The following is a 26,277-nucleotide window of genomic DNA, read 5'->3' as shown; positions in this document are numbered from 1 at the left end:
AACTCTCAATGGTGTCTACTCTATTTTTTATGAAGTCCCCCCTCCATGGGACCCCAACCTAAGGACACATCTTTGACATAATTTGATCCATCACTGAAATAATGGCATCCCACAAACTAAAAAATATATCTCCTAGCTATGTTATAGTATTAATGTTTGAGTTTTAATAAATCATTTGACTTTTACTCTCACATGAACTCTCAATATAAATGATTATACATTAGATTTCTATAATGTATATAAACTTATTTTATCCATATTTCTATATTAATATTTTAAAATTTTCCCTACTTTTATACATTCATCCCCTCTTCCTACTAAAATAAACTAAAATAAAAATAAAAATTTACATCCCATTTCCCATTTCCCTATCAGAGAAGCTTGGGGTAATGTAGCAATGGAGCAATTAACAAAATGTGAGAGAATAAATATGAATTGACAAAACTTACTTTGAACATGTGAGGTTATAGCTTTGTTTTACCCAATGCATACAAAGCCAGCATTCTCTTTTGATTAGTATTTTAGATAGAGGATAAAAAATGGTTCCATTACCCAAAAAAAACTAAATCTGATACGAAGCAAATAGTGAACATTATTAGTCCCTGCCTTATATACAGGGCAGGGAACTAATGTTTTCTTTTACCCCCCTGTCTAATTAGTTTTTTCTCAACATGTATCACTTTTGAAAAGTTTTAAGACACTATATTTTTTAATTCATTTATCAAAACAAAAAAACACTTTTCTGATTGGTGGAAGAGTATTTTCTTGGGCTTAATTTATATTTATCGAATTGAAAAATACATAAAAATGCAAAGAGGATCAATAGGCAGTTAATATTTTTGTCAATTTTGATTTGATTTCTTCAGCCACGTGTCGATAAAAGCACTAAGCATGGAGTTAATGAGGGCAGATGCCACTCTGTGAGTCTCTGACTACGAGTGCACACTAACAGTCATTTCAGGTCTTAATTTTTTTTATATCAATGAAGGTTTTATTAGAACGAATGTGTCTGAGGGGAGTATAAATTACTTTTTAAAATTGTTAAAAAACAAATTAAAGATAAGAATACATTTAATACTTTCCCTGACAAATATTTATTTTCGAGAATGGGCACTCTTTGGTTTCGCGCGTCTCAAGTACTTTTACTATTATTATTATTATTTATTATTTATTAACGTATCTACACTAAATCTGTACTCAACGCTACATATTAGGTAAATTAAAACTATAATTGTTAAAATATATTCTCATATTACCATGTTCCCATCTTCTCTAAAATAATTATTTATTTGAAACAAATGTTATAATTGCAAAATTGTTTGTTGTTAAACATAAAACAAATATTAATTTTTAGAGTTTAGAGATTTTTAGATTTATTTCTTTAAATTTTTGTTAGGTTCGTAATAGTTTTTTCAAAATATAGTTAAAAATATCACATTTCAAAAAAAATTAATTCTTTAGTTTATAGATTCTAAATTATAAAATTTTACTTCCAATTTGAAATATTTCAAAAATAAATAAATGATTTAACTCAAAATATTAAAAAAAAATGTATGGTAAAAAAATAACAAATTTAATTGATAATATAACTTTTCATATTAAAAAATAAAAATTAAGTTAAATAGTTTAATAAAAAATACAAGTAATTCTTATTTTTGTATTACATTGTTATCAATAAAAAAATAATTTAGTTTTGGTATTGTTATATTGTAACCAATCTCTTACAAGAATGAATGAAACATTATGAACTTGTTAGAATGAATGAAACATTATGAACTGAAGCAAATTCAATATGATAGTTATAATGTCTTGTTATAATGTCTTGCAATCACCAAAAAATACTACAATCCTATTATAATGCTAAAAGGTAGGGACTCCAGCTCCCAAAGAACTCTTGTTAGTGAACACAAACTTGGAAGCCTAAAAAAAAATCTAGTAAACAAAAACAAGAAAACAATCTACTTAAGAATGTTTATCAAAAATTAGTTGAAAATTAATTACTTTCTATCCCTTATAACCGGAAGAAACTTTTCCTAAGATATGTAATTTTGGAATGGCAAATTCAAGGAAAGACACCCAAGAGCAATTTGTGTGTCTGTTGACCCAATGAGCAGCCCTATGGAATAAGTAAAACAATTACAGGGATGACTCTTATATCAATGGCACTACTACTTTCTAGTATCAGTGGTGTAGCCACATTTTAATTACTCCCCGCTCTACTTAGTGATGTACAACGAATCGTGAACTACATTTTAATTAGTGAATTCTATGGTACTGAAGCTCTTCCATTCATCAACTTTCTACAGTTTTACAGTTGAATGAGAAGCTGGTTCACGATAACCTTCATCCTTTCTTTTCATCCAAAGGTTCTTTAAACACTCTATCTTAGTAGGAATTCATGGAATCCAACACAAAATTTGTTAGCATTATCATTATTACACGGAATCTGTACCATCTCTTCCAACAGGGGATACCCCTGTAGACTTGTTAGTTTTGGACTTTAAAGAGGAAAATGAATTCTCTTTGATAGTTGTCTGCTTGATTACAGGTTCTTGAACTTCATGCAGCTTAAGATGGGTATAAAAGACCATCCCAGTTAGAGCCATTATTGCTCCACAAATGCTCTTTAGTCCAGGGTTAGAATGGAAAATGAAAAAGCTTCCTAGGAGAATGAAACAGGTCTTGAATTGTCCCAGTACAACGTGTGTTGTAGCACAAGTAGCCCTGCATAAAAGGTAACAAAATTGCAAATTTGCCAAAATCAGGTCTCCATAGATCACTCATTAAATAAGATATTAGACTTTTAAAGCAGCTCACTTACCCTAATGCTAGAGCACCTGACCATTGTAGAAGGAAACCAAATGTGGCAGAAATAATAATGGAAACTGTATTGGAGAGATTCCAATTGAATGTTAATAGGCCCGGAGGATCCAGCCATGGCATTAAAGCCAGCAAAGAAAACACTGTTATAGGTGTTGTTTTCCACATCAATCTGTTCATAGTCCAATGACTACCATGAGAATTTTATACTTAGGAACTCTATTGACTATGAATTTGATGCAAATTGTGATTGGAATGAGAAACCTCTAACTTTTTAAGTAAAAAAGTAAAGAAATAAGAAGGTCAAATCTATACGCAAGTGCAGTCCAGTTATCTTGCTGCTGTAGATTTGACCAGAGGATTTTGTTTATTGCACTTGGTAGTATCCACGCCATGGCAACCAAAGCACCAAATAGATTGACTTGCAAATCTGTAATGGTTGCAATTGCAACTCCAAGAGAAACTACCATCAATGCAAGGGCCTGTAATATACAACCAAACAGAAACCATGTCAGTGAATTATAAAACAAGCATATATCATCATATGCAAGTCAGTGAAGAAGCTAAACACGAATATACCTTTTGCAAGGAGACCTTTTTCCCAAAGAAGATAAATTCAACCAGTACAATTGTGGGTGTTACAGCAATCTTGGCCATTTGGTAAAATCCCACACTAACAAAAAATAAAATCACCTCAGATCAAAGCATACATATAAATTTCTAGGATATTTCTATTCTGTAAATAACAATTCAGTGAACTTGATGTTTCACCTGTTGTACTTCAGGCTAAGATTTGCTAGACCATTGGAAAATGCCATAACCACACCCAGAGCAGTCAGAGAAGAGAATGGCGTTGTATTGGCAGGAGGTGCTGCAGGAAGAAGATAGAATGCATTGAGAAATGCCATCAAGATCCAACTGAGGCCATAATGGATCAGGGTGAGAAATATTGGGTAGTTAAATCCCATCTTCCCAAGCAACTGAAACAACATATTTAACTTGACTTTAGAATTACTTTCCGTGTACTCTCTCATACATAAAGGCTGCCAAAGATAGCCCATCCATTCACTGGCTAAATGACAGAATGAAGGCCAGTAGAAGGGTTTGTAACTTAGTTCCAGACAGACAAAAAATAAACTTATGGATAGACTAAGTGCAATTCAGAGGGCAAAATTTATATTTTAACTCAAAACATACAAATAATTAAAGAAGCTCATGAGAAAAACTAATAACAAAAGTCATTTCAACTGCAATATTCAGATACTGTAGTGAAGTATCCACACAAGACGCATTTTTGCTAAAATGGAAGTGTTTTTTTATCTAGTTTCTGTAAGTTTGAATTATGCTTGACCATAGATCAGATGAAAAAGCAACAAGAAAATTTTTAATTACATATAGCCAGTTCAATGTTTTAGCATTCTATGCTATTAGAAAAGCAACTAAATGTTTTGGAAGGCGGCCTAAAAATCCCAACCTGCTTGATTTGAATATGTTCAGTTTACTCTCTAGTTTTTGTGCTGCCAACATTTAGACATCTCCAAATTATCTTTAGGTACTTCCAAGAAATCTATGAGCTTTTTAGGCTCTAAAAAATTTCACAACTTAACCAAAAATCCAAAGTTACACCGCCCTGGGGGACAGAGGGGTGGCAAATCAGGGGGACAAGTTTCCAGGACAAGGGGACAGGGGCCTTAATTTGGGGATGGTGGGGGGACAGGAGGGGGGTGGTGGCGGGGGATGGGAGGGGTTTTATATACTCTACATATGGTAGTTAAAATGCTAGTTATGAAAAGATGTATTGCAATATAAGATATAAAGATGTAAAAGAGTAAATACTTGAACATTGCATTGAATTGGAACATCAAACATTGAACATAAATAGTCAAATCAGCAAATAGTCAACACTGGGACATCCTCCTAGGCAGAGGTGACAGAATCTAGTAGCACCGCTGGGTAAGGGGGAACGGAATCCCCAAGTCCCTAGTGCGTCCCCGTCTCCAGGACGTGGGGCAAAAAGTGGGGGGGGCACATCCCTGTGTTATTATGCAAAAATCTCGCATCTCGACCGCCTTAGCAGACCAAATGCATCTAAAGATAGCAGCACTATTGCAGCCAATTACATATATGAAATTTCCAATGAATCATTACTTCATTACTAATATTCTCTAACTAATCTTCTTTGACAGGAAGCTTAGATTATAAACTCTGGTAAGAAATGCCCTATGTTGTACATATGCCCTATTTCTGGGCTAGTACTAATCAAAGTTCAATATTCATATTTCGCTTCAAATGGGTTATTCTGTAATAGGTTATAAAGTTGCAATTAGATTGCATCCAGTTATTTTACAATGTTGTGTTACAGATCTGTTACAGATCCAAATTAACTACAATGTTACATTCTATAGGTTAGTTGCAACTAATACCTACACGGTGTTGTTTAAATATATTCTCAAATTAGATAAAATAATTCAAATTGAGTACAATGTTAAAAACATGTGTTTGCATGGGGGAATATTAGAAAAGAAATCCCATTCATTGTTTCCTACCGTTGGCCACTTGATGATGGCACTTTGCTGTGGGATTCTATATTGCCACAACTTGTGGCTAGCACCAGCATTGTTAAAGTTGCTGCCAATAATAGCTGGAGCAGTACAGAGGTCACAAATTAAGTTGTTCGTAATATAATCTAGGAAGGACATAATGTGTATTGTTCGTGCAATAAATAATAATTAACTTTTAAGCAATGAGGGAAAGAGGTGAACCTCAACTCTTAACCCCAAAGAAAGGATGTGGGAAATCAGTTCCATGGTCTAGGAGCTAGGATCAAGTCTAAAAAACTTGAAATGAAATAATGTGTATTGTTCGCACAATAAATAATTATTAACTTTTAAGTAATGAGGGAAAGAGGTGAACCTCAACTTTCAACACCAAAAAAAGGGTGTGGCAAATGAGTTCCATTGTCTATGAGCCAGGATCAAGTCTAAAAAACTTGAACACAAGAAAATTGGACCTAAAAGAAATTGATATTGGTTAAAGTTGATGGTCCTGGCAATATCATCTGACAATGATATTACTGTGGACATTTTACATCAATACTTGACCCTTAATATGCTATGATTTCATTCTCTATTAGTCCTTGTTTTTGTTATATGCATGTACTATATTTCAATGACGTAAAATAGAATTTAGAACATAAATCTACTCATGCTCTTTATGAGTCAATGGAAATGTTCTTTTCTAAATTGTTTAGCTAAGTGTCCTTTGTTTATTGGTTTCTACTGTCATTTTCAAATGAAAATGACGGCATTTACTCTATATATTGATAACTAAATGGGGAATTACACACTAGCACTGAATCCCATGACATAATTTATGCCATGGGAAAGGATTTTAAAGGAAGACGAAATGTCTTATGCCTACAAGTAACAACAAAAGAGAATTAGTGCCTTGTTTGCAAACACTATCAAGAATGTTCAGGCCCCTGCAATTTGGAGAGGTTATGGCCTCTGGCCAAGAACATTATGTCACAATGACCATTAGTAGTGTTGAGAAAGTTTGTTTAGAGGATGAGACCCATATCACTGGTTTAGCTTTGACAGTTCTGACGTTTGTTTGAAGCCCAATTCTTCCAAGAGGACTGTGTTGTGTTTCTTTCACCAGAGAAAAATGTTGATCTGAACAAGTTCGTGCACGGCTTTTTTTACCAAGCAATTTTGGGATTGGAAATATGGCATACTTAAGTTTTTCTGGTGCTATGATCTTGTACGGATGTTTTTTTTTTCTGTTGAGAAGTCTTGTATTCCATTTTCCGGTCATCTTCCTGCAATTGCTTCGGAGCAGTTACCAAGGTCCTAATTATTCCATAGGAACAAACTTCATGGTGGTACAAACTTGTAGGAGAAGGAACAATCTTCCCACAATCTTTATTCCCTAACCATATGGAACTTCCAAGTTCTAGTTCAAAACTTTTCCTTAAAAGAACTGATCTACACAAAAGTAAAAACTGAATAAGGGCCCATCCTTCCTCTAGTCACTTGCAACTTCAGAGAGAAATAACATCCCCTGCCATTAATCTCTACTTTCAGAAATAAATGATAAAGAATGGCCAGTTTTTCTCCACCTGTTTTTCACTCTATGACACATTGAACTAGAAATTTCAAACTCTCTATTACAGACGAAAATTCCTATGTTCTGCTTCAGATCACATCCAATAAAAGCAGACCTATATCTAGATGAAAAAGGGTTGCCCACAGTTTCTTCCCATATGTGCCCCCAACTGAGAATAGTCCTTAACGTGTATGATCCCTTGGATGACAAAGGATGTCCCTGCCTCATTGACAACCATTTTTTACTGAACCTTCTCGATAGGTTACACCTTTATTCCTAGCATTCAAACAGATATACTTCCGATGATCATGCTGTTCTTGTAAGAGGACTAGCTTCTCCATAAAATTGTGCATGAATTGATTTCCCGAATGAAAATCATTTTCCATTGTTGATTCGTCTCTGATCAATACTTCACTCATTTGTGCATCTTTTGGTTCTGTGACAGACTTCTCACATCTTCAAATTTTTCTTATGGAATTTCTCTTTATTGTTTATGTTTCCCATGACTATGACTACTTCAAGCCAAACATGTAATTTCAGTGTCAACCTTGGTACTAAACTGCTAATGGATCCATATTTAGCGATATCGAACTGTTATAAAAAGCAATCACACAAATGGTGATCTGGGGTTGGACATTTTTTGTTCTACCCACAGTGACTAAATGAGTCATGCTTGCTAACACAATTCTTGACCTGTCACAATCAACAGAAGTAGAAAGGAGCAATTGTATTTTGTATTGAGTTTTGTGCTAAAATCACGTCAAACCCTATAGACAAGAAGGAAGCTTCTGTTGCAGAAATCAAGTATTGAGTTTAAAGATCTAATGAAGCACAAAAGAGTATTTTCAAATGGTTACACAGCTATGCTGGATCTCTCCTTGAAAGGCTTGAAAGAGCCCCTCCAAGCAGGCTGTGGATGTATCCAAAGAGCTGCATGGGGTATAGAGTGCACATCTGCTAGCGAGGCAAAATCAAGGCTGGATATGAAGCATAAAGTAGGAGTAAATGTTGATAGGAAGCAGAATATAGCGCACAGGAAGTGGCATTGATTGGAGCTTAAATTGTCCCCTGAATAGAGTTGCCTCCCATACCCAATCTTGGGTAAGGAGGTTCTAGATGAGGAGGAGAAAACTGGGAAACAAGGCTTGATCTGTTAACTCTCTTTAGCCTAGTTTAGAGCTTTTGCATGATTGGGCATTCAAATCATGGAGCATGGACATACATAAATCAGCAGAAATTTTTCCCTATGCACACCATTTTGTATTTTTACTTGGACCAGAAGAAGAAAAGGCCTCCATTCTTGCTAAAGGATTTTGGAAATGGGATAAGCATTGTATTGCTCATAAAACTGCGGTTTCCTGAATTTAATCCCATTATGTAATCTTCCTCAATAATGTCAGTTTGGGTTTCTCTTAAAATTCCCATTGCAGTATTGGTAGATGCATGTTTTCAAGGCACAGACAGTAAGTTAGGCAAATTTTTGGCAATAGATGCTGAAATTAATGTTCTAGCACACTCCACCTTTGCAAGAATCCAGGTGGATTTTGATTTAGCTTAAGGATTAATAGTTGAAATAAAGGTTGAAGAGTGGATACGGAAACAAACCCTGGGTTATGAAAACATCACCTTTTTTTACAGAAAATGTTTACAGGTTGTGAACATAGCATCGGTGTGTAAAGTGAGGAAAATATCCATTTGGTGGAAAGAAGCAACAGATTCATGTTTATCAGTGAAGAACATGGCAGTAGAGGTGACTGTTAATTTTTAATGCAACTATCATATCTTCTTCAGGTGTTCAAGCCATGGCAGATCAAGCACCTCCTCTGAAAAAAGGGTCCCTTTCCCACCTCTTCTGCTTCATAATTTGTGGGTTTTGTCTACACTGCCTTCCCTAAAGAGTCTATTTAAGTAGGTAAGTTGCAGTACTCTATAAAAGATAAAAATATATCTCTATTGGAAACGATGGAAAAGAAAAAGATGCACCTCTTTTATGAGTTATAAAAAGAGAGAGTCAGAGTAGAAGATACAATGTAAAAAGTCACCACTCCATATAGAATTCAAAACGCAATATGGAAATTTTCTCTGTCTGTAGCAGAAGAATGGGGTGCAGGCATCTTTATTCTTGATTCTATTGTCAATTTCATTAATCAGTTCCTATTCCTGTTACCTATTTATCTAGAAGGGGACGAATAAAAATGTTGGTTCAAAATCAATAGAAGTTTGATGCTAGACAATGGTTCTTCACTCTCATAAAATAAATGATAATTTATTCCAAAAATTCTATGCAAGGTGTTGATATTTCATGCCATCTCTCTCCCTCTCTCTCTCTCCCTCTGAGATTGGAAAGGGACCCATATGTAAGGTGTTGATATTTCATGTCATCTGTCATTTTTGTCTTTTAGTTGGGAAACGGACCCTCATATTGAACCCTTACATCTTGGTATTCAAAAAAACATAATTCCTAGCATAATGACAAAAGGAATTCCAAACAAATCTAGAAAATTCACAAAGCAATAACAGTATTTTAATCTTGTCCTGCAGAGAGCATTCCATAATGAACTTAATAGTATAAGAAGATTCTTAGTTGTCAAAACTGCAGTATTCAAAAAAATAAAGTTCCCTTAATGCTGCAAGAATCTAATGTCCAAGGAATAAACTGAAAAGTCCCATAATCAATAACTTGAATGTGCAAGGGACATATTTTAGGTTTCTGGTGAAAAGGAGCATATTGTAATGATTCAATTGATGTTCAAAAGTTCCAGTGTACAAATCAAAATTGCTTTTGTTATAAAGATGTCCTAAACAATGCCAGAAAAGCATCTAGTTCTTGTGACAGACACTAGAAACTAAGGATTGTATACACCTAAGTATATGATATTATGGAGGGATGAAGATGCCGATGTGTCACAAATCCCTTAGTTGTATTGATTCATGAGGATAACTTGTGTTTTATATTGGATAATAAGTCACCTATTTCAGGATTAGCCGTTTATCTCCCATCCCCATCCCACCAATTATGTTATTAGGATGAAGCCTATATATATAGATATAAGGTGAATATAATCTTAAGGGATGTGTGAAGAGTATTGTGTGTGTTTTGGATCTCAAGATGGAGATAGATCATCTTGTCACTTGTTCCATAAAGAGTATTGAACAGTGATCACCCGCATTAATTGCTTATTCTATTTTTTAGCATATTAGATATGAGGGTATCTTGGCCTGCAAACATAGCTTGCATTGTGTTGATATCTATGTGTAGATCCTGGCAAGTAGTATGAAAGCATTGATTTGGGCAAACAGACTATTTTTCAAAAGTTTGTTCTCCTCAAATATACGTCCATTTAAAGAGTTGTCAGCATTTAATTTTTATAAGCTTTCCAAAAAGTGATGATCATGAAGATCTAAAGTTGTATCAAGCAAAATATTGCCATGTAAAGTTGAGATATGAATCTGACTTCTGGTAACTTGTTTTGCATAGAAAAAGAACAACACAAAGAGTCAACTTTAGAGGATTTAACTCTCCTCATACAATATTTTCAATATCTTTCCAAAAAGAAGTCATAATAAGAATTCTAAGAAGCACTAATAGACTGATAGCCCTTCAAAGTGGACCCTCCAAATCAAGATCTGATAGTTTTTCAGGGTACTAACTCTTACACAATTTTATACCTTGCAATCCTGATCAATAATTTTAATTCAATTTTTTGTAAGGAAGAAATACTGACCATCTAGTTTGATGCATACTTTTATTTTCCATCTATGGTCAAGAAGGAGATCAAATGAAAGAAAAAATTTCAACAATCATCATCAAAGGAAAAACAAAACGAAAAAATGAAGAAATCAAACAAGAAGAAAATGAAGAAACAAAACAAGAGGAAAATTAAGAAACGAAAGAAGAAGAAATGAGTACTTGTATTCTAGAGGCAAAAGAATGAGTGGTGGAAAATTTTGAAGAGTCCAAGGGAGCAGAGGAAATAGGTCGAGGGTTAGTTGAGAAAAGTAAAGAAGGATGTGGACTATAGGCATCCACGTCATGATGAGAAACAATCACGAACATAAGGTACTACCCATCAAAGAAAACCTATGAACACACATGTAATTGTATGCTAAAAAATAAACACACTTCTATAAACCCTTCTATCCAAGGTAACTCATTGATTAGAAACCTTGAATGGTGGCTTATAGCTTCCTACTTGTAACATGCAAGGAATCAAAGATATGTGATTATGGTGACTCTCAAATGACCCAAGAAAGTGACCATTGCGAGGTGCACTACGAGATGGAAGATTCCATGGAGTAGAAGCAAGAATGCTAGTATCCAAAGAGCTTCAAGTGAGTATGCAAATGCAAATAAAAGTAACTAAGATGAAAATGCAAAAGATAATCTATGTTGCAAAATGCAAGAATAAGGAAAGTAATACTAATCTAACAAGATGAGTATTACATTCCTCCTAATTAAGTTGTGTGAGTTAAGCTACAAATGCAATAAAGAATAGATTAATCTAAGATGCAAGTAGTCTAAATGACAATGCAAGTAAAAGTACTCAAGTGCTCAAATGAAAGTTTAGCAACATAACAATAGCATGAAAGTCTAAGATATGAGAGAGTGAGGAGAGAGCCTCCTTTTAAAGAGAAATAGACAGAGATCAAGAGGCAAAATCAAGAGTGGAGAATGATTCTTATTTTGACTTCAAGCTCAAGATTCTCAAGAGGCAAAATCAATGGTTATGTTTAAGAGGCAAAAGAATGAGTGGAGGAGATTAAGAGGCAAAAGAGATTCCACTCACCTTGGAAAGTGTACATTCAATGTGTAGACAAACAGTCATTTTCTTTTATTTTTAAATTAGGAAATTCCTTTTTCATGTGCACAAATAGGATAAAGGGAATTTTATTTAATTTCAAGGGAGCATGTTTTTCTAATTAAATAAAGACTTAGGATAAGGTGGTCAAACTATAGGATAAAATCAGAATAAATAATTAAATGATGATTTGATCAAAGATAAATGATTGATAAATTATGCAAAATTGATTAAGCATAAGATGTAGTCTAGCATAGAGATTTAAAGTGCTAAAAGGGGGCTTATAGTTTACTAGACCATTTTTGGATGATTACAATAGTTAGAGGAATAATCACTACAACTTAATAAAAAATAAAAGGAATAACTTTGGGCATACGGGAAATTAGAGAAGTAATCTCCATGGATCTAAATAGAATAAATGAGCAACAATATGAAAATCCATGGCATCAAGAAAGAAACGGTTATCCATGGACACAAAGTAGGAATCAAATTGGATGTGAATGGAAGCATAGTAGCAAAAGCAAATATGGAACAAGGTTTGGGCATTTGCCAGTCAAGAAAAACTAACCAAGATCACATGCAGACGCTTGGATGATATAGCATGGTGTCATTTGTGTAATGATTTGAGGAAGACTCACTATTTAGTTTCTTCTCATGTTTTTGAGACTAATAGTGCCAAGAAGAGATGGCAAGTTATATACTTTTGCATATGATATAATGGTATGATGAAGATGCCAAAATATGGCACATATCCTTTTAGTTAGTTCTATTTGGTTTCTTCCCATGCTCTCTGGGAACCAATGTTTGAGTGATGGTTTGCTATCTAACTAAGCATATGATATTTTGGGACAATTAAGATGATGAGATAGGGTACACATTGGTTTAGTTAATTATATAGGGTCACATGGAGAATTCAAGTAGCTAATTATATTGGCCATGAGTCATGCTATCTTGAGATTAGTGGCTTACTATCCATTATGTTATTTGGAGCAGGTCTATAATACTCTATAGGGGAGGTATACCATTGTAGTGGACAAGTGAAGAGCATTGTGTTTGAGATGTATCTCAGGATAGAGACATAGCATGGAGTGGCTTCTTTCAAAAGGAGTATACAATATTGCCTTGTCATAAGGATTTATTCAGTTTTCAAGTATACTGCATATTAGATTATCTTGGTTGAAAAATATTTCTTGTGTTGATTCATATTCTTATTTGTCATATTATAATTATTGTCTTGCAACTTTTTGTGTTTATATATGTGCAGATCCTGACAGTAGCTCTAGTATGGCTAACTCAAACTGCATTACAAGTTACATAATCTATACGAGATCATATAGAGATCTTTACAATTGTAATGATCTAACCTCCCATGATGTCCCTTACAAAATTTCTTCAAATAAGCTTGTTGCAATACTGCCTTCTGTCTTGTTCATATTGTTGGCATGATTAAGATGTTGTACCTAGTGAGTTCCTCTCGTAGGTCCTAATCACACAAGTTACTTAAGTCTACTTAGGCGCAACATAGGAACAATCCCACAAAGTGGGATTCCCACATTTAGTCGAGTTAACACATTGTTACTTTTCTACCTTATGTGGGTGATAAGTTATCACTTTATGTAATCTTATGCAATCCTATGTCTCACCTTAGCCTACTTAACCGAGAGGTCTCCTTTGTACTCTCATTCCATTCTACTGTATTCTTGATGAGAATACAATTTATTCTTGTCATATTGATCTTCTCATATTCTTGACCTTTCTATTAGGCCTCTAGATCTTGGGTGGCTGTCTTCATAGCTAAGTCTTACACATATTCCTATGGGTTAGTTCTGGTAATGCAGGAGATTTGTGACTAGTAACTTTGATACGGAGCTGCAATTTACCAGATCCATCCTAGATGCAAACATTCTCTACCTCCATGTTAGTTTTGCGGTTGAAAAAATCAAATTGATAAGCATTGTTGAGGCATAACTGTAAAGTTTCTACAAATTCTGATCAACTTCAAATCTGGGCTGAATGTTATTGTTCAGGAAGTCTGAAATGAATTCTGGAAATTATATTTTATCTCTGACCTAAATCGTTAAGGAGCAGATTGCTAGAAGAGCAGACTTTGATAATATTGTGTGTCTTCTATCCACAATTTTGTTCCTATTTTATACATTAACCAAGGGTCTCGTCTTTCCATAAGACACACCCCTTCTAGGTCGGCCCTCTATGAAACAATCATTTTCCATAACAAACCGGTGGCCTCTATCAAATAACTAATAGTTAATTAGTAATCAACTACACTAGTTATTTAAGAGGCATATAAGTATACCTAGTAAAATGCTGATCATTATAATGAGAAGTATTTATCACAAGGTAGTATAAGGGAACTTATATCCATATCAAATCTGTCTAATCGGGAATATCAGAACATTGGTATAAACAAGTTATCAGGATTTAACACTCCCTCTTAACTTGATAATATAAATGAGAGAAACATATCTAGCAGCATTGTTTAAGCATAGAATTGTACTCTATATCTATCTAATTCTTCAATGCACATAGTATCATGGTACACATGATACTTTGTAATATTACTAAACCTGTAATATGAATTATCACTAACACTTGTGATAACAATAATGCAACATACAGGATAAAATCCGAAGAATGATAAAATTCTTCCTTTATCCAAATTGTGACTCATAGGTACTAGCAGGCCTATATCACAATGTGATCCTAAGTTAAGATCTACCAATACACAGGATAAAATCCGAAGAATGATAAAATTCTTCCTTTATCCAAGTTGTGACTTATAGGCATAGAAATGTCTACATCACAATGTGATCTTGAACTCATCCAGATCTGATAGTAGTTCTTTACTGTTCAGTACATTATCTTAGAGATCGTCATCTCTCATAATGTCTTTTATACAAGTGTTCATTATCTCAAAGATCGTCACCTCTTAGATAATGAATACAAATGGTGAAGCCCATAATGGTCAATAGCCTGACAATAATAATTTTAACTAAAAATTATTTCATTAATAATTATAGAATACAAATGTATTAAAATTCAACTATACCAAGTCTTTTCCTAAAGTGATCTATCTTCACTCAAAAGAGAGGTTTGGTAAGAATATCTACTGTCTAATCTACAATGTAAATGTATTCTAATTTTACAGTATTCTTGTCTACCATATCTCTTACACAATGGTAAGGAATTTCAATATGCTTGGACCTATCATGGAAAACTGGATTCACAAAAAGCTTGATGGAACTCTGATTATCACAATGAATAATAATAGGATTCATGGGTTGACCAAATAATCCCACAAATAACTTTCTAAGCCAAACTGCTTCCTGAGAGACCATTGTTGTGGCAATGTATTCAGTGTCTGTGGAACTCTGTGCTACTAATGCCTACTTTCTACATATCCAAGATATCATTGTTGAGTCTAAACTGAAATAGCATCCTGAAGTGCTTTTCCTATCGATAACACTTCCAACCCAATCTAAGTCTGTGAACCCATGTAAGTCCAAGCCAACTTTCTCATACTTAAAAGCCCAAAGTTAAGAGTGCCTTGTAAGTATCTCATAATGTGTTTGACTGCAACTAGGTGAATCTCCTTTGGCTCACACATAAACTGGCTGAAGACATTAACAACATAGCAAATATCATGTCTTGTATTTACCAAGTACATAAGAGACCCAATCATCTATCTGTAAAGAGTAGAATCTATGGAAGATGATTCTGTTGTTGCTTCCTTAAGTTTGTGTAGATTAGTCTCCATAGGAGAAGACATAGGTATGCAGTTCTACATTCCAAATCTCTTCAAGATGTCTAATGTATACTTTCCTTGATTAAATATGATGTTGTCAGAGTTTTGCCATACTTCCAATCCTAGGAAGTAATGAAGGAGTCCTAAATCTTTCATTTCAAATTCTCTGATTAGATCTTTCTTGCATTGATCTATAAGATGATCATCGCCTGTTATTAGTAAATCATCAACATATAGTATCAAAATTATCATATCATCTTTATCCTTTTTATAATAGAGATTTGGATCAGCTTCATTCTTGGAGAATCCTAAACTGGAGAGATACTTATCAATTCTTTTATACCATGCCCTTGGAGCCTATTTAAGCCCATAGAGAGCTTTCTTGAGCTTGCAAACAAAGACTTTAGGGTTATGAGTTTCAAATCCTTCAGGTTGTTCCAAATATACTTCTTCTATAATCTTTCCATTTAGAAATGTTGTTTTCACATTCATTTGATGTACTTTCCATCCCTTCAATGCTGCAATAGCTAGAATTGCTCTTGCAGAGGTGTATCTGGCAACTGGAGCAAAGGTTCCTTCATAATCAATTCCCTCCTTTTGAGAAAATCCTCTCGCTACAAATCTGGCTTTATATTTTTCAATGCTATTGTCAATAGCATGTTTGAGTTTAAATATCCACTTAGAAGAAACAACATATTTTCCTTCAGGCCTTGGAACAATTTTCCAAACATCATTCTTAATAATGGATTGGTATTCTTTCATCATAGCATCCTTCCAAGCTGTATGTTTAATAACATCTAAAACATTGGTTGGTTCTGATTTAGATAAATCACTCATGTTTGTTGCATCACTAGAAAAAATTTTGAGTCTTTTGCTTTCTCTGAAGGTTCCAGATGGTGCAGCGAAATCTTGTGTTTCCTCTATAGTTTTAATAGCCCAAAGTGGTCTTTTCTTAGGATTTTGAGTTTCCTCGTGATAAAGATCTTCAATTTCATCTTCAATTTCTTCAATGTTCTCCCTCTAAAACACAGATTCATGATTTTCTTAAAAACTAGGTATATGTGTAGGATCTTCAGAACTAAGGGCTCTTTTGAAAGCTAAATCTTCTTCAAATATTACATCCTTACTAAGTTCAATATTTTTCTAACCAGGAATGAAAACTCTATATGCCTTAGATGTTTCACTATACCCAACAAAAATACTTTTCCTCCCGAAGGGTTCTAACTTAGTTCTCTTTTCTTTTGGAGCATGTATGTATACTGGGCACCCAAATATCTTAAGATGGCTTATATTTGGTTTAACCTAAGAAAAGACTTCTTTAGGAGTTTTATCTCTAAGGTGGAAGTGAGGACTTCTGTTTTGAATATAGATAGCAGTACATAAGGCTTTTGCCCAAGATAATATTCTAAATTTTGATCAAATGTCATAGCTCTTGTTGTTTCTGTAATTGTTCTATTCTTCCTTTTTGCTACCCCATTTTGTTGTAGGTTATAAGGAACAATAGACTCCCTTTTAATTCCTGCTTCTTTACAAAAATCTTTCAACAAATGTGAAATATATTCCCCTCCATTATCAGTCCTAAGAGTTTTAATTTTGTGTCCTAATAGGTTTTCAGTTAAGATCTTGAATTCTTTAAATCTCTTAAGGATTTCTTCTGATTCTTTACATTTTAAGAAGTAAATCCATGTTTTCGTAGAGAAATCCTCTATAAAAAGTATATAGTACCAGAATCCTCCAAGAGAAGGAACAGACGTAGGTCCACATAAATCTAAGTGGACTAATTCCAAAACATTGTTAGTTTTTCTAGTGCTATCTTGAAATGGACTTTTGGTGTTCTTACCCAGAGTGCATTGTTTGCATATGCTTGAATGATCTTTATTCAACTTAGGTAAACTAGTTGATGCAGGAGCATCTTGCATCCAAAATAAAGGGGAGACATGTTGAATGTAAAATTTAAAAAGAAAAAAAAAAAAAAAAAATCTGGAGGAGAGAGAAAGTGACGAAAATAGAAGGAAAAATGATTTAAAAATAAAATAAGGGAAAAAGGAGAAAAGAGGAATTTCTATTTTCAAGGTGCATGGGTGGCGTAAATAGAAAATAATAAAAATAGTTGTCATTCCATTAATCGAGGTGTGTAGGTGGAAATTCTAGAAGGTTTTGAATAAATCATGTATTTAATATTTGTTGGGTGCTTAGTTGTATTTGGGTGAGAATTTAATATTTATTTAAAGGTAGTTGTATTTACCTTTTATCCCACATTGGTTGTGTTTGTAATGTCTTGGGTTAGAAGTGCCTATTTAAGGAAGGCTTATTATCATTTGTAATCAAGTTCGGAAAATAGAAGCTTTTCAAGTGTAAGCTCTTGTAGTGAATTTTCAAGTATTAATGGATGTTTTGTGAAGCATTTTTGTCATCTCTATCTCTATATTGTTGCATTCTTGGTTGTGAGTTGTTAGAGTGGTGTGGCCCTTCATCACTAGTAGCCATCTTCTCCATAATCGATAAAGCTTTTAAGTTTAGATGTCCTACTCATGAATTAAGGCTTGAATAGATTCTATGTTTAATTCATACAAGTATCCCTTTCTTTGACCAATCAACTTTGATTTCTTAAATGAAGAGTTCTTAGACTAGGTCATTACTTTATCGTCCACGAATACAACATTATGTTCATCACCTTCAAGTGTTGTAATAGAGATTAGATTCCTCTTTATTCCTGGTACATAGAGTATTCTTTTGAGATGGAGAGATATACGATACCCGACTTCAATTTCAAGGTGCAGTTCTCAATTCCTTTGACTGAATGAGTGGAATTATCACCTATGGTAACTTCGTCATTAACTTCTTCTGATATTGAGTCTAGTACTTCTTTGTATCCTATAATATGTCGAGATGATCCACTATCAATTACCCATGTTTTGCTTGATACTTCATTTGATAGTGCAGAATATAATACATGTTTCTCAGGATCATAGTTTTATTCTTTCCTAGTAACGTTTGTACAGTTTACTTGTTGCTTTGTATTCTCAGGGCAATTAGATCTATAGTGTCCAAATGTTTAACATTTGAAGCATTTTATTTTGGATAAATCTCTCTTAGGTTTGTCATTTCTTTGATTAGCCTTCTTCTTGAAGTGCTTCTTCTTACCTTTATAGGAATTTGTGTTGAGAACATGAAGTTCTACATCTCTTCAGATTTCAATTTTCCTCCTTTCTTAAGTTTCTTAGATTCTTCTTGAAGGCAATCTCCTTTATGTCTATTGAAGTCTGGAAAATTGTCTCTAGCACTTACTCCTTATGAGAATGTTTCCCATGAAACCGGTAACCCATCTATAGCCATAAGTGTTAGCTCTTTGCCTTCAATTATGGTTTATATACTTGCAAGTTCATCTCTTAGACTAGCCACCCTTAGGAAGTATGAATTCATAGATTCTCCCTTCTTTATCTGTAAATGATTTAGTTGCCTTTTTAGTGCAAGGGTTTTAATTACATTGTTAACCTCATATGCATTTAATAATGCACTCATTATATTATATGTTGTTTGATGTTTCATTAGCATAGGTACTATTTCATTTTTAACTTCATCTAATATGATTTGCATGGCTTTCCTGTTTCCTTTACTCCAGATAGTTTTATGAGGATCAGCATCAGGTTGCTTGGATTCCTTATCAACAAACTATTTCACATCATTGTCTTCAAGAATCATCATAATTCTAAATTTCCAAGTAACGAAGTGTTCTTTTCCATCAAACCTGTCTTTGGGTCTGATTGTGCTAGCCATTGAAGATAGAAGGATGTTGCTAGATATTTTTAATCTGATTGTCAATTTGCAGAGCCTATATTCGACTACCAGAGCTCTGATACCATGTAAAGTTTCTACAAATTCTGATCAACCAATACTGAAATAATGATTTGAGTCTTGCTGAAACTCGATCTACTTCAAATCTGGGTTGAATATTATTGTTCAGGAAGTCTGAAATGAATTCTGGAAATTATATTCATCCCTGATCTAAATTGTCAAGGAGCAGATTGCTAGAAGAGCAGACTTTGATAATATTGTGTGTCTTCTATCCACAATTTTGTTCCTATTTTATACATTAACCAAGGGTCTTGTCTTTCCATAAGACACACCCCTCCTAGGTCGGCCCTCCATGAAACAATCCTTTTCCATAACAAATTGGTGGCCTTTATCAAATAACTAATAGTTAATTAGGAATCAACTACACTAGTTATTTAAGAGGCATATAAGTATACCTAGTAAAACACTGATCATTATAGTGAAAAGTATTTATCATGAGGCAGTATAAGGGAACTTAAGTCTTATAAGGATATCAGATCTGTCTAATCGGGAATATCAGAGCATTGATATAATCAAGTTATCAGGATTTAACAATAACATTGCTTTCCTTATCTGGATTTCTACATTATACATCCAAATAAAGAATCTTGAAAAAATCAATGTTACAGAATTGCCACCTGTCATTTCACTCATGGGCACCAATTTTCCTCTTCTTTTGTATTTTTTGGCAATGATGAATGTCTAGCAGGGGCTCTAACCTTAGAAGTATGGAGGAACATCTTGTGCCTTGGTGTTGCTCCCTCTATCCTATCAACTTTCAAAGAAGATTCTTCTCAACATAATGTATGAATAAGCTTACGCTAGGTGTGCAGAATAATGTCATGTATATACTATATACTACGGAACCAATCCTTATCAGTTAGATTAGCAAGTGAATTTAATATTGTCTCTAAGGCAACATCCAGCAATAAACTTCTTTTGGACAGCTCAATTACTGAAATTTTTCCAGTGTAGCAACTGGTATAGGATAAACCAACAATTCCCTCTCTGAAAATGAGGGCTACCACTAACTATCACAGGGTGCAAGCACTGATTAATAATAATCCATGACATAATCAGGTTTGACACACTAATGAAGAGCTCAAGATATTTCACTTTGTGATTAGAGGTCATGTTTTACAGAACCTTTTCACATGCTTTCAATCACCAAATTTGGCTTTTCCGAATTGGAGAGATACAATCGTGTACCAATTAATCTTTGGCATACTTTGAGATGGTCTGTTCCAGTTATCTTAAAAAATGAATGAATCCTGGTGACATATTAAGAAAAATACCATATAAAACAATTTTTGTTATGTGTACCCTTTACTTCTTGTTGGTAATGGGGATCCTAACAATGGCATCACAAACCTTGGTTTTTTTTTAAGCTACCGATAGTTTGTGCAAGCTTGGATACATTACTTCAGTGGACAATAAAGTTCAATCTTCATATGATGTTCGAGTTCTAACCAGGTATCTGTTTGAACTCTGAACAGTATTTTCTAAACAGTTTCTGGCTAAATGTTCAACATTATGTCTCTCGGGGTTTTTGAGTTAATTAGCTATAACTATACACAATTATAGTTTTCTATTCATTATAAATGCTTTGCCAGTCACAAATTATCATCTTCAAAGTTTCATATAAAAGTTATGATAGTGTAGAACTCTGTAAACAGTATGCACATGTTCTCCAACACATCTAACTTTTTTATATTGTCAAAGCAAAAATAAAATGTTAAAATCCAAGACCATTACAAGAAAAAGTTCTTACACACCGATTTGTTTATCATAATGATTGCAACTGCAATGACAAAGTTAAAAGATAATGCCACTGTTGGACCACAAAAATGTTGTTGTTGACGTCTTGCCCCATCTAATGTGTGCAGATCATTGAATAAAGATGCCCTCCAGTCTTCTAACAACTTCCCTGCACAGGAAATTATATAAGGATTCAGCATCCTTATAGCAACAAATAACCATATTCCTCTTACATCGTGTCTGAGAAACATTGTAAGTAAAATGACTCCAAGAAGTTGAGCTTTTAACCATGAATAATTGCCTTGGGTAATTAACCATATTCTTTTGCATGCAATGCTCATTGACTCATACAAAAACATTTAGCATTGGACATTCCAAAGCAAGTTTCAAAGTTTGAGATGAGTTTATAAACAACAGGTGAGGCAGAGCCTATTCACATTAACAATGCAGCAGAACCTAAACAACCGCAAAAGCATTTCCATATGCATCATTTGTGAGGACTTATCAATGTGAACACATGGCTGTCAGAAGTTTGATAAGGTGAGCATTCAGCATATCCTACTGGGTGTTTCTAGCAATGTGTTAATTAAATAAGACATTACAAATAATATAATATCTATATCAGGATTTAACTATGCAGTTCTGGAGTCACGCTCATTGATCTATATTCCATGAGGAAAGTTTCACACAAACTCATATCTCATTGTCTCATACAAATGAATGGTCCATTTACTACTCACTATATATAGGTGACAATCATTTAAGTGTGCAACACTACAAACAACCATGGAGTTAAAACAATCCACCTCTTTCATTCACCACAAGAAAAGCAAACCGTGAAATGTTGAACACCCAAACAGAAAAACTATGCAACTTTCCCATTCATTGCAAGCAAAACATACCACGGATTTCAGACATCTATCCAAAAACAAACAACTCATAACTCTCACGTCTATAAGTAAAACACACCATGAAATGTGGAAGGACACTTGGTTTAATGGCAAAGCCCATATTGTATACACCTAAATGGTGCTGAGTTCAAATCAGCTACACTACTCAACCAAAGAAACATACACCATAAGATTTGAACCACCAAATAAAAACACAACCCACCTCTGGCATTCACCATTAGCAAAATATATAATGGAATTTTAACACGCAGCGAACAAAAATCACAACTCACCTCTCTCGTCTCCCGTTACTTTCAAAAAGCCATGGAATTTAAACACTTGAATAAACAACGAGAAAAAAAAGCCCAACTCTCACTCACCACAGTCAAAACAGAGTCCAAAAGTCTGAGAAAGGGAATTTCTTACCACGTTCTCCAGCATCGCTGTCTTTTCGCTTGAGCACTTTATGAAAATCCCTCCTGAGTAAATTAAACATTATTACTTGGCCAATGGGGAACTTCATCATTCAGCTCAATGGGCAACGAACAGGGCATGGCAAACAAATCCTCCTAATCAACCATGAAAGAAATTTCATTTGGGTGGCTCCGCTACCACAATTTACATTCATCTCATATCATCATACCCCATACCCGCTTAAATTTTCCATGTTGGGTGTTCTTCTTCTGCCGCATGCATTCATCTCAAGCTACATATTCGATACCTGGTTAAGAAATTATTGTAGGGTATTCTTCTTCTGATATATGCTTTCATCTCAATCTACAATATCCCATACCCAGTTCAGTAATTATCATTTGGGCGGCCTTCAGCTCCGTGCATTCATCTCATACCCAATTCATGCATTTTTCTCTCTCGTGACATAATACTCCAAAACCAACTCGGAACTCAAAACAAAGTAAATGTAGTCGTTGTGAATTCCACTTTCATGTTGGAAGAGAAGTTAAGTTTCTAGAGAAGGAAAAAGAGTGTGAACCTGCTCCGTTAAACACGTGACCACGCCTCGCTAGACACGTCCAAAATGCAGTGCAATGTAATGCAAGCTGACAACAGAAAAACATGCTTGCAGTGTGAAGTACACTGAAAAGGCCAAATTACAAGAGCATGTGAAGGCCTCACTAACGGACCCAATGAAAATGACAAATATAACATAAGGAAATGAACTGCAGAATCAGTTCAAAAGCTGTGGGGTATGTTTTATTTTTTCCCTCCAAAAAAGGATGTAAAATGCTGGAAGGCTGCCATTGGATTGAATGGCTTTTAGATATTCTTCTGGTTTTCTTAAAGCGAGTGTGAGCTCATGGAGCCACTATTTCCTACTCTTAAAATAAGATTTCCTTATGTACAACCAACAGCCTTTTTCTCTTATTGGGAGAAGTCCCTTAATTTTGCCAAAACATATTATTCAAATGACTCAAAACCAGTCTGACGACAGTAGTCTATGTAAGATTGGGCGGGCATTGTTACTTTCTAGCAATCGTGGGGTTGTTAATTAACTCATCCAATGGTCAAATGTCTTGATTGTTGGATTATGAATCTATCCAGTTTAATTGTCCGACATATCCATCCGCCTAGACACCAACGCGGAATATGGGCGTTGCCATTAAACATCCAATTGGAAGATTTTACATTGCGAGCATGGTTTAATGGCACTGCTCGTTTGGAAGATTATTCAATGTCAAGCGTTCTGTTTATTCAATGAGTGTCCTGTGATACGTTAATTTTCATTTTTGGAAGATTATTCAATGTCAAGCGTTATGTTTATTCAATGAGTGTTCTGTTACGTTAATTTTCATGAGGGATGGATTCCTATGTGAATCACTACTCATGAAAATGAGTTAATGAATCTGACTTAAAAATTACACAGTTAAATCTTAAATCCTGACACTTCTTAAAATATCTAAAATATATTAAATGAAAATAAAATTTTATATTTAGTTAAGATGATATTTTAGATATATAAGATGAATATGTAAATTTAGTAACTATCTTAAGTTATATAATTAGCACTTGCACCTTTGATGGTGCTAGGGGTTACGTCGATAGTCTTATGTAATTTTGAGTATTTGCTTGAGTATGATTTTTATGTTATATGTTTGATTCAGTTGTGTCATTTTGATTTCTTCTCTCACTCAGAATACAAATACTTTGTCTGAAGAGCTATCTGATATAGGCGATCCTCCTCTTTTTTTGCATATAATTGTATATGCATTGCTTTTCATTTTTTAGTATCTTTCAAATGTGGAAGCAGGTCGAATACGAAGACCATCTATTGTTTTTACTCTAGATCTAGTTATAAAAGTGAGTCTTTGTCTTTCAATTCCACCAATATTAACTATTTCTTTCTGTAGTGTGAGTCTCTAGGATTTGTGTATTGTGGTAGCCCATGACATGGTGAGTGGTAATTGTCTTCGGCTTCCTAATGTCATCGGCACCATTGAAACACATTTTGGCTTATCTTGATTCCATGGTGGTCCATTGCAGTTTTCAAAATGTATAACATACATGGGCATGTATGGTGGCTTGGTACCCATTTAGTAGACAATATCTGTGATTTCACCAATCGCTCCATCGACGAGTCCTACTTCTATCCAAATGTTTGTTGTAAGCATTACGCACTGTCCTATACAGCAAAGTACATATTTTTCCAATTGTTCGTTATACATCTCACTCTTATCTTTGCATCTAGTTTATTGTTGTGTTTGTGGTGATTGGGCAATTTAATGATTTTAGCATTTTCTTATTATGTAGTTTCACTACATCATTTGTAGCATGTAGATGTATAGACCTATTAAATTCTTCATTTTCACCTATGCTTAAGTGGATGTCTATATGACTCATTAGGATCTCCCAATCATGTTGTATAGGGTTTGCTTCTCGTATATTGTGTAAAAGCTGATGAAATTCTGCTTGTTTGGTACTTTCACATTTTTGTTGGAAGATAGTTCGCAAGGTAACAACTATAGTGAACTGCTCTCAAATCAACTTAGCATTTGTAGATGCTTAAAATCATCCCTAAAGACTATATTAATTAATATTGCCCATGACATTGTAATTAATTATTAATTAATTAATTATATTGTTCACATTCCTCTACTTATTTAATTAAATTATTTTAATTAAATAAGTTCATTCTTCTAAGTATTTAAATTTAATTTAAATGCTTCTAGCCTTAATATGTTAAATTAATTTAACACATGATCCTCCACATTCTTCTTTTTAAATAAATTTTACTTATTTAAATTCTCCACATCCTATTAATTCATCTAAACCCATGATTAAATTAAATCTCATTTAATTTAATCTTAAACCTAGTCTAGAGCCTAGCCTATACCCATCACTCTCATCCTTCTAAACCTACCCACTACTTAATCTCACTATTATCCTAAATCTCTTTCTAAACACCTTTTTAGCTCCTAAGAGTTTGCTCACACATGTGTGAGAAACTCTTGATCCAATGAACCTTCCATTTCATTTATGACTCTTACACCTCTTACACATTTGTCCCCCACTTTTTCCCCCAAGGTTGCTCACACATGTGTGAGCACACCTTGAGCCTCTCAATCATTAAAGACTCTTTTTGACTCTTGCATGGCTTGTCCTCTAGCCCATGTGTCTCCCTTGTGGCACCTATGTGGATGCCACATAGATGCCACCTCACCGAGCCCTCCCTCAAGCCTATAAATAGAGGGCTTGTCTCAAGCATTTGCATCTCCCATTATTTGCATTGTTGCCATGTTGGTTTGAGATTTGAGTTTTCATTCATAGTTTGAACTTTCATGGTAGTTTGAGCTTGCATTGATGGAGTCTCATAGTGATTGTGTAGGTTCATACTAACAATTTGGTAGTTGATTTAGTTTACATTATGCATTGTTAATCTAGTTTCTACATGCATTTGTAGCTTCATTTTAGCTTGCATTTTTATCATAGTTTGCATATTTAGTTAGTTCTTTCATTACATATCATCTTCATCTTTGGATGCCTTCAAGAATGGCTCTCTCCATAGCCATTTCTTGAGGTGTTCTTCATCTCATTTAGTCTAGATTCATACTTTATTTGCATACACACTTGCACTCACTCACTCAAGAGATTCATTTATTGTTGTGTTTGGGAGAGCACATCAAACACCCCCCCCCCCCCCCCCCCCATCTTAACACACCAACAAGGCCTCTCGTGGGTGTCCTTGTTGAGCTGTAGAAGTGGCTAGAAGGTTGGATTTGTTGGTTTCTTAGGGTTGCAAAACCCAAGCAAGCATTAGTTGGCATTTTGTTCTTTTCATTTTGATAAGTCT

The 26,277-nt window shown here is 34.3% G+C and overlaps 1 protein-coding gene across 3 annotated transcripts; it reads right to left on the bottom strand.

Annotated features, from left to right (window-relative positions):
• Positions 1–2,119: 2,119 nt before the first annotated feature.
• LOC149575788 (nucleotide-sugar uncharacterized transporter 2-like) lies at positions 2,120–23,106 on the bottom strand. 3 transcript variants are annotated; one of them, XM_089812266.1, is made up of 7 exons: positions 22,398–23,106; positions 21,099–21,250; positions 3,592–3,800; positions 3,400–3,493; positions 3,136–3,302; positions 2,822–2,992; positions 2,120–2,724 (listed from the first exon to the last, which is right to left on the bottom strand). In XM_089812266.1, the coding sequence occupies exons 1-7, from the start codon at positions 22,495–22,497 to the stop codon at positions 2,436–2,438; spliced, it is 1,182 nt and encodes a 393-aa protein (XP_089668392.1). In that variant the 5' UTR covers positions 22,498–23,106; the 3' UTR covers positions 2,120–2,435. The 3 variants fall into 3 exon arrangements, with proteins under 3 accessions (XP_089668392.1, XP_089668395.1, XP_089668394.1); XM_089812269.1 differs by having other exon boundaries at positions 3,592–3,691; positions 22,398–22,862; XM_089812268.1 differs by lacking the exon at positions 2,120–2,724 and having other exon boundaries at positions 2,818–2,992; positions 22,398–22,901.
• Between the last annotated feature and the right edge of the window lie 3,171 nt (positions 23,107–26,277).

This window comes from Cupressus sempervirens, chromosome 2 (assembly GCF_028749045.1).
Source record: "Cupressus sempervirens isolate cs-2001-9-10 chromosome 2, ASM2874904v1, whole genome shotgun sequence".
Classification (NCBI taxonomy): domain Eukaryota; kingdom Viridiplantae; phylum Streptophyta; class Pinopsida; order Cupressales; family Cupressaceae; genus Cupressus; species Cupressus sempervirens.
The sequence above is the reverse complement of the archived record's forward strand: the minus strand, read 5'-3'. Positions and strand labels throughout refer to the sequence as shown.